Genomic DNA, 9,150 nt, shown 5'->3' on the forward strand with positions numbered 1-9,150 from the left:
ATGAATATCTCATCTCATTCCCACAATGTGTCCTACACTCTGCAAAATCAACAGCCGAAATCATCTGTGACCAAAATGGTGGTGGTTTTTGCTCTGGGAATCATCATCAACTACATAAATGGCACACTTCTTCACACCTTCAGAAAACACCAGGTCAGAGTCTAATGCTGCGTTCACAACGGATGCGTCGTGGGCTTTGTTGACGCTTGGGAGGCCTCGAAGCTGACGCTTGTGAAGCTTCAAGCACAACGCTTGACACCAGGTGGTCACAAACCTCACAATGCTCACGACGCTCTTGACGCGCATCAGTTTATTGGCGCGCGGGAGGCTGTGATTTGTGTTTCCAGCTATGGCGAATCGCATTAAGAGAGTGGCTTGGTTTTATTTGTTAGCCAGCTAACCTTATCCTTTCTATTCTTGTCTCTGTAGTGGTCTGACAATATGTCATAAAGCTCAGGACGAGCGCACACAGCCACAATTAACTTGTCTTTGTTTTTTTTAACTTTATTAACACATATAATACAGAACAGTGCAAAACATTACAAAACAATGAATACCGCCAGGGGGCTACAACATTCATAAGCAGCAAATTAAAATATCACATTACATAAATACATTAAAAACATTACATAAGTCAAAAGTTTTAATGGCTTTCATGTTAGTGGAATGTTTAATGGTTTTAATATATTGTTTGACCTCATTATCGAAGATGGAAAACAGGGGACAATCAACTTGTCTTCCATCGTTGTCTTTCTTTTCCGGACTCCTGGTCCTGACGTGAAACGTAGTGACGTAGCACCAGAGGGATCATCTCTGATTGGTTGACGCCCAGCGGCAGCGCATTGAAAGTTCAGTTTTCTGAACTCTCAAAAAGCAACGCTCACAACGCTCCTGACGCCGGGAACGCGCATCGTGGGCATCAACACTCAAAACGCTCGAAATGCTTGAAAAGTCGACGCTCCTGAAGCGCCGCCCCACCGCCCGCCGCTCCACAACGCTCGTCCACCATAGACTTTGCATAGAAAAGCACCGCCCGTGACGCTTGCGATGCGTCCGGTGTGAACGCACCTTTACTTTTTCTTTCAACTCACACAGAGTCGGTGGAAGCTTTCTGTCTTGATGTTGTTCTTCCTGTGTGTCTGTGGGATTCTCTCAAGAAGTCCAACAAAATAAGAGCATGTATTTGAGGTTATTTGGTTGTCGTATATTCAAAACTGTGTGTGTGTGTGTGTGTGTGTGTGTGTGTGTGTGTGTGTGTGTGTGTGTGTGTGTGTGTGTTCTGATTAGTGATGCACTGCTGTCTTCTCCTCTCATTTAGATCTTTTACTTAAATCCTCGCTACATCCTTTTCATCCACCTGGTGATAAACGACATGATCCAGCTCACAGCAACCATCAGCCTCGTCATCCTGGGAAACATCTTCTACCGAATCAATGTTGTACTCTGTTGTTTCATTTTGACCTTTGCATTGTGCACCACCTTCAACACGCCACTGAACCTGGCTGTCATGGCCTTGGAGTGCTACGTCGCTGTCTGCTTGCCTCTGCGACACTCCGAGCTGTGCACCATCAATCGGACATACATCCTGATTGGATGCATTTGGGCCATGAGCACTGTATCAGTCACTGCAGACATCTTCCTTGTTGTTGCTGCTGAGCCGAAGCATTTAATGTTTAACAATGCTCTTTACTGTGAGAACAATAATGTCTTGCGACACCCATTAACTTCACAAAAGAAGGACTTTTCTTTCATTGTTTTCATGGTTGCGGTGTGGTTCACCATTTTGTACACCTACGTAAATATCTTTCTTGCTGCAAGAGCTGCAAAATCAACTAAATCAACAAGCGGACATGCAAAAAAGGCCAGAAATACCATCCTGCTGCACGGCTTCCAGCTGCTGCTGAGCATGCTCACCTATGTGGCCCACCTCTTGATAAAAGGCCTCATTTCCTTGTTTCCAAAAAATTTTTCTGAAATTGTCTTTGTTGTCTATGTCATCGTCCACATCTTCCCCAGGTTAGTCAGTCCCATCGTATACGGGCTGCGAGACAACACATTCAGGCGGTATCTGAAAAGACATCTGTTGTGTGCAGAGAGACCAGGCATTAATATAGAGATGGCACCCAAACCCATGCTGCAGTACTCGAAACCCAGAAGATAGCTCACTGCTGCAGGTTTAAAGTTTATGGGGTTGAGGACATTGATACCAAAAACAGTTCAAGTTGTAATTATAAGGCATTCAGATTTTTTCCCCACCTAGTCTGTGAATATGCAACAACTGTCATCAATAAAGTCATGATGCAAACCCCAAACTACTTCTGAACTGAAGTTGTGGAGTACCACAGAGTTTAGTACCGGTTTCAGTTGAACCAAAACTGAAACGACAGTTTTTACTTGAAATGGGAGTTTTCACAGATCTCACTGGTTTCACCTGTGGTAAACCAATACTGAAAACTGAAAACTTCAATTGCATCATGGGAGTCTGTTCCCACGACATCAGCACTTGAAGCCACTGAAAATGCAACTTTTTGAAAACAACTACCGAGGTAGCACCTTTTGAAAACAGTAAGACCAATGTTTTACTCCAGAGTGACATGACTTCCAGTCCATATTCACCTGGTCCTGGTCCCAGGCCAGATTCTGCTGGTCCTAGTCCCAGTTCAGATTCTCCTGATCCTGATCCTGGTCCCGGTTCAGATTCTCCTGGACTTCGTATTTTTAGAGTTGACAATCCAACTTCATTGTCTGTCCATCCGAATGTTAGTGGACTCACAAACAAAAACAAACAACACCCTAGTAATCTGATCTTATATGAGCAAATGACGGTACGAGCAATGATTGTTTTTAAGAGCCAGACTGGAAGTTCTCACCCAAGAGTCATTAATTAATTTTTTAAATTTTTCTTGTCATCGATTGACAAATAAGGCTTACAAAGCGCAAAAAATGTTAACCATAAACATTTATGGTTTTCCTTTTGTTTTTTTGTGTTTTTCTAAACCTATCCTGTCCAGCATAGAAGCAGCAGAATTGGAGTCTGGCTCGTTATTGGCCTGACAGATTTGCTTTTCCAAGAGGAGTTTACAAATTTAAAGCTCATCTGGTTAACATGCTTTTATTTATTTATTTATTTATTTTATTTATTTTAAGTGCTGGTACATGATATTGTTGGAACTGACAGGGGGACAGAAAGTGAAAGAGACAAACAAGTGAACAAACAGGTTAACAACAACAAAAGGGGCCCTAACTTTGTAGACTCTGCCTGCTGTCAGCGGAGCGTAAAGTGCGCCTTCGGCAGATAAAGTCAACGGGGCGTGCCCAGAACAATGTCCTAATTTCGTGAACCGGAGCAGAGCGGCACAGTCATACCTCTGTACCGCCCACCATTGCAGGTGGCGCAAGAGGGAGGAGAGAAAGTGGGTTTAACTCAGCTGAGCGTAATTTGACCAATCAAATGAACAACCTCTCTTTGTTTCAAATACATTGCAGCGGAGGACACTGCAACATTAACATGATGAAATACATTTTATTTCCTGGCCTCAATACTAAACCATAGTGAAGCAATAATGTATATGACTGAGGGAATCCACCATTTTGGGAATCCCCAACTGGTGGGAACGGGCTACAAACGCCCAAAAGTGACCCCAATGGAAAAGTAGTCCTGTTTTTTGGGCTACTTTTTGTTTTGGGCTACCGCATAACCTAAAGTCACCCAAAAGTAGCCTGTTTTTTGGGCCACCACTGGAAAGAATAGGCTACTTTCTGTGATGAGAGCCAATGGGCACTAGGTGGACCCATCTTCAAATGTTTCGGTTGGCCACCCCCCTTGGGTTTCTGCGCCTCCCCTGGCCCCGCCCACCTCAATAAGGGCCACCCCAGGGCATTTTGGGGGACTTCCTACCCAAAGTGTCCCGTTGGCCCCCGGGAGTGATGTCACGGCCCCGCCCAACTCATTAAGGGGCACCCCAGGGATTTTGGGGGACTTCCTACCCAAAGTGTCCCGTTGGCCCCCGGGAGTGATGTCACGGCCCCGCCCACCTCATTAAGGGGCATCCCAGGTCCTTTAGGGACAGTTTGTCCCAAACTCTGCCAAAATGAAACAAAGTGCCCCTTACCGAGGTGGGCGGGGCCATGACACCATGAGACGGGACCAACGGATGATGATGCGTATTCTCAATTTTCAACCTTCTAGCTCAATGCATTTCTGAACTAGGAGCAAAAAGGGACTTATAGCTTGACCTCTCAGGCCCTGATGGTTGACCTTTCGTGCTTGTGTAGGTCGCAGGCATATGACACCTGGCACACTTGAATGCACGCGGCAACACGGTGCGTATACTTCAATTTCAACTTTCTGCCTTAAAGCGTTGTTGAAATATTAAAGATAATTGGTGTTCCCTCCTTTTTCAGATTCAAATAGGGGGACTTTTAACCGCTCCCAGTCAAAATGGGCTACTTTTTGAAAAAAAACTCTTTTTGGGCCTCCCGAAGCCCCCCGTCACCCCAGGGACCCCAGATTCAGACTGCCGGATGGTGTGGGGCCCCTCTGCCGGGATTTATATGAAACGACTGACTCTGCAATACGTTTAGTATGTATTTTGGCCCGGATGAGCTCAGGGGAGAATGAATGCACTGCCCATCCCCCACTCGAGGCCCCAGAGTAAAAAGAAGCAGACTTCATTTTGGGCTATTTTCAAGCCTCACAGAAAGTACCCTCAAATGACGAGGTAAAAATGGGCTACTTACAAGAGTAGCCCAAAAAGAAGGGGGTACTTGTAATCGCAAGCGACCCAAACGATGGAGGTTAATTTGGGCCACTTTCTGTGTATGAAAAGTAGCCCGAAATGAAAATTTCGGCAACTTTGTCTATTGCAAAGGTATCCTTAAATGAAGCCTTCATTTAAGGCTATTTTCCACATTGAAAAGGTAGCCCAAAATGAAGGCATCATTTATCTTCCATGAAACAAAGGCTTCAATTTGGGCTACTTTTGGTCTTTGGAAAGTTGCCTAAATTGAAGACATCAATCTGATCTCTCCTTGCAACAAATGGAAGTTTTCATTTTGCGCTCCTTTTTGTTTTTGAAAAGCAGCCCAAAATGAAAAGCTGGCTTTTCCTGCCATTGAAAAAGAGGGAAGTAAATTTGGGCTACTTTTGAAAATTGGAAAAGTAGCCAAAAATGAAGATTTCATTTTAGGCTACTTTTCAAAATTTTAAAAGTAGCCCAAATTGAAGTCTTCATTTTAGGCTACTTTTCCAATTTTCAAAAGTAGCCAAAAATGAAATCTTCATTTCAGGCAACTATTTCAATTAGAAAAGTAGCCTGAAATTAAAAAGGTAGCTTTTGTTTCCAGAGATAAAAGAACAAGGTCAATTTGGGCTACTTTTTAATAATGAGAAGTAACCCAAAATGAAAACTTCAATTTGGTTAGGGTTAGAGAAGACTACCATTGGAAGTCATTTTGGGGTACTTCTCAAACTGACAAAGTAGCCCAAAATGAAGACATGATGTTTGGGCCTCAAGCCACCCAACAGAAGGAGGTAAATTTGGGTTACTCCTCAAATTCAAGAAGTAGCCGAAAATGAAGAGGTGACTTGGCTTCTTGTCACCGTCAAAGGAGGAGGTAAATATGGGTTACTTTTTCAGTTTAAAAAGTACCCGAAATTGAAGCAGATAAATTTGGGGCACTTTCTAAATTGAAAAAGCAGCTAAAAATGAAGCGGTAAAATTGGGGCACGGAAACCTTAAAATAAGCTAGATTTTGAAATGCAAAATGTGTTGACTGAGAGCTAATAAGACGGTGCTTTGCTCTGACTGCCAGAGAATCAGGTCTGGGGACAAAAGTCCCTGAACCAAAGAAAGGCACCCCGTACGGTATCGCCCCACGACACCCGGTGCGCCTCGGGTCGCTTCGGGGCACTCTCCCGTGGATCCTGTCCAAAGTGCCCCAAATTGGGAAAAAGTACCCCTAGAGGCAAGGGAGCGTCAGCACCTGTCCACCCGAACCCGGTCGGGAGGCTTCCGGAAAGGTTTGGGGACAAAATCCTCCAGTGTGAACCGAAGCGCCCCACTTGGAACCCCCTACCCCCCACGGGTCACCCCGAGACCTTTCGGGGCCTTCTGCCAACGACGGCGTGCATAGACTCCCGAGTGGGAGGGGGAGTCCCCCAAATTGAAGGAAAGCACCCCTTACGGCGTCCCGGCATCGAAATGTGTGGAAAGTGCCCCAATGTGAAGAAGAAGTCCCCCAAAGCGGACAAAAGTGGCCCCTCCGGCGTCCCGGGTCGTCTCGGGAAACCTTCCCCTGAACGGAACCGAAAGTGCCCCTAATTGAAGGGGGCGGTCCCGGGGGGGTGCCCAGCGGGGTAGCCCTTCTTAAAACGGGCTACCCGGAGCCTGCCACCTGGTGGCCGGTCGAGGGATAGCGGTTGCCCAAAATGAAAACGGGGAATTCTCTGCCCAAATTCCCTAATGCTACTATGACTGTATTTTAAAATAAATAATCTCTTAAAGAGCTTAGGGAGCCATACAAATGAAATAAAAATGCAGAAACCCTGCATTTAGAGGCTACATGAAGACTTTGTAGGGAAAAGGAAAATCTGTTTTTATTTTTGTGCATCATAACTCTTAGAGATACATTTGGGAAAGCACAAAGAATTACAGGTATAAATCTCTGTCTGCGCGCCTATCACTCAGCGCAGCTGCACAGCGGAGCTGGGTGAGTTTAGGATTGCTGGTTCTGCTGTCATCCAGATCAATGTCCTCTGAAATTATTTCCAATACACATGGCATTCCGACCAACCCAGACAAAGGATAATCAATTATGAGAGAACAGTGGCGACATCTGCTATCTGCTCCGTCCTCCGCTGTGCTTCACGTGTTGTCATCAAGTCCTGTCCAATGCCTGGTACATGTACCAGGCTTAATATGAGGCATTGGACAGGACTAAAAACACAGACATCCTCCATAATGATTAACACGAGAACAACCAGCATTCTTACACCCCCTCCAAAGGCTGCAACGGTCAGCCAGACCGTCATACATTTTGCAGTGTTTTTGCACATGCAGGAGCACACCAACAGGTTGTTTTTCTGTAATCTAATGTATTAGAAATTAAGATTAAAAAAAACAAATATTAAGTCAAGAGGATCAGCAAACCTTTTAATGCCACATGTCTGCTTTATTAATGCCTCACATCAGGTTTTAAAATTTATTTAACTTTTTACAGTGCGCTTTTGCGCAGCGTCACCTCTCATTCACACTCCGTTCACTCGTTTCCCTGATAAACACGCACACACACACCAACACACACAAAATAGTTGTATTATCAAGAAAATATTAAAATTAGTAAAATAAGTCTCCCCGGCTGCGCCCCTGGACGGACACCTTCCCACACGGTCCCGTCCTTACCCTGCTCATTTGATTCTGGGACTGCAGGCTCCACAAGACAAAGGTATTTCTTCAGAAAAAAAAAATCATTCAAAAATTAATTTTTGGAAACGAGAAATACATGGTTTGCTGTACTTTGATGGAGGATATAATATTTTACCTGAATCTGTAATTGGCACCTCTGGAGACGCTGCAGTGCTCCTGCTGTCAATTACCGTGTTCACTGTTGTGTTGAGATTTATTACATTAGTTTTAGTTTTTTTTTTACACCATTTCATGTTATTATTATTTAATTGTAAACTAACAGTAGCCTACAGTAATTCTCTATACCAGGAGGTGACGCGTGAGCGCTTCCATGTGCCACTGCAGGTTCTGTGCTGGACTGTACAGCAGCTGGAGGTCGATCGGGCATTTTTTGGGCAGCAGGATTACATGTTTTTTCGCAGTTTGGACCGCGGCTGTTGTGACTGTGATTCAGAACGTTCCTCCTCTTCACTCCAGTCAAGATGTCTGATGTCCGACACGTCTCCGCCATCCGATTCCCCCTCACTGACCTCCTGTATCATTGCTAAAACTTCTTCCACCTTATATCTCTTATTTATGCCTGTTTTTATTGTCTTTCTTGTGGGATTTGGTTGATATTTTTGGTCGTCTGTCTGACTGTCTGCTGTCAGAGCTAGCTCCCTGTTCAGATGTGCGCATGAACCAAAACAAATCAATAGCAGAAATAAAAAGCCCCACGAAGTGCGTCTTTTTTTTTTTTTTTTTTTTTTTTTTAATCTTTGGAGGTATAAATGCTTTGTAATATTATGTGTGTCATTGTTAGGACCTTATTTGCTTCAGAAAAACATACAACACACATATTTAGGAAAAGTCAAAGAATTGGAGGACAGGGGAATTATTTTTAACAGATTTATTTGAATTCTAAAAACCCAAATGGTCTGTCAGACCATCTTGGCTGTTCTAGTGTTAAAGAAGATAATAAAAACAATTATGTGCTTCATGAGTGATTTTATGTATCTTTCATGACACTGACAAGCTGAAACCCTGCCTCTGAGGTTTTCTCAGACAAATTATCATCAGATCCTCCACTCTACAGCCTGCACCTTCTGCATTAAATTCTCACTGCGCCCAGCTGATTCTGTCGACCCCTCCCCCTGGTGCGCGGCCATGCCCATCTTGGCGCAAGTGCAGCGGACCGGTCAGAAACCCTCTTCTGCACCTGTCAAAAATAGGAATGCTCGGCCTCCGTCGGTGATCAACGGCCAAGTTGCGCCGTCAAATTAGAGCCCAAGGGGTGAAGAGAAGGAAAAGAGTGCAAGGACAGACAATCCTCTTTTTTAGTAACACTCCAGACATCGGCTACTGCACACATATAAAGACATGACAAAGGGCATCTTACGGACTTTTTGTTGGAGAATATAACTGGTAGTGAGCTGGGGCGTGCAAACTGAGGATTCGAGTATAAATTTACACCAGAGCATCAGGATAGGCCGACTCCAGATCACAACTGGTCTAACCTACCACAAGAAAATGAGTTAACTGAGTAGACAGGTAGAATGTGAAGATCAGCGTGATCATGCAAATGTGATAGTGATAGTGATCATTCAAACGAGGATTTGGAAATTGGCGTGGCTTTTCCTCGGTGGAGAGCGTTGAAAGCAGAAATTGGGCTGAGGGCAGACACAGATGTTGCCTTGCTGCTGTTGAATAAGTAAGTGACTTGGTTTATAATTATATAAGCACTTTATTATTTTTTGTAAATGGT

General features: G+C 44.3%; 1 protein-coding gene across 1 annotated transcript; it reads left to right on the top strand.

Annotated features, from left to right (window-relative positions):
- Window positions 1–2,161, top strand: LOC115388486 (odorant receptor 131-2-like). The gene is made up of 2 exons (XM_030091650.1): window positions 1–153; window positions 1,319–2,161. The coding sequence occupies exons 1-2, from the start codon at window positions 1–3 to the stop codon at window positions 2,159–2,161; spliced, it is 996 nt and encodes a 331-aa protein (XP_029947510.1).
- The last annotated feature ends 6,989 nt before the right edge of the window (window positions 2,162–9,150 follow it).

This window comes from Salarias fasciatus, chromosome 5, assembly GCF_902148845.1.
Source record: "Salarias fasciatus chromosome 5, fSalaFa1.1, whole genome shotgun sequence".
NCBI classification, from domain to species: Eukaryota; Metazoa; Chordata; class Actinopteri; order Blenniiformes; family Blenniidae; genus Salarias; species Salarias fasciatus.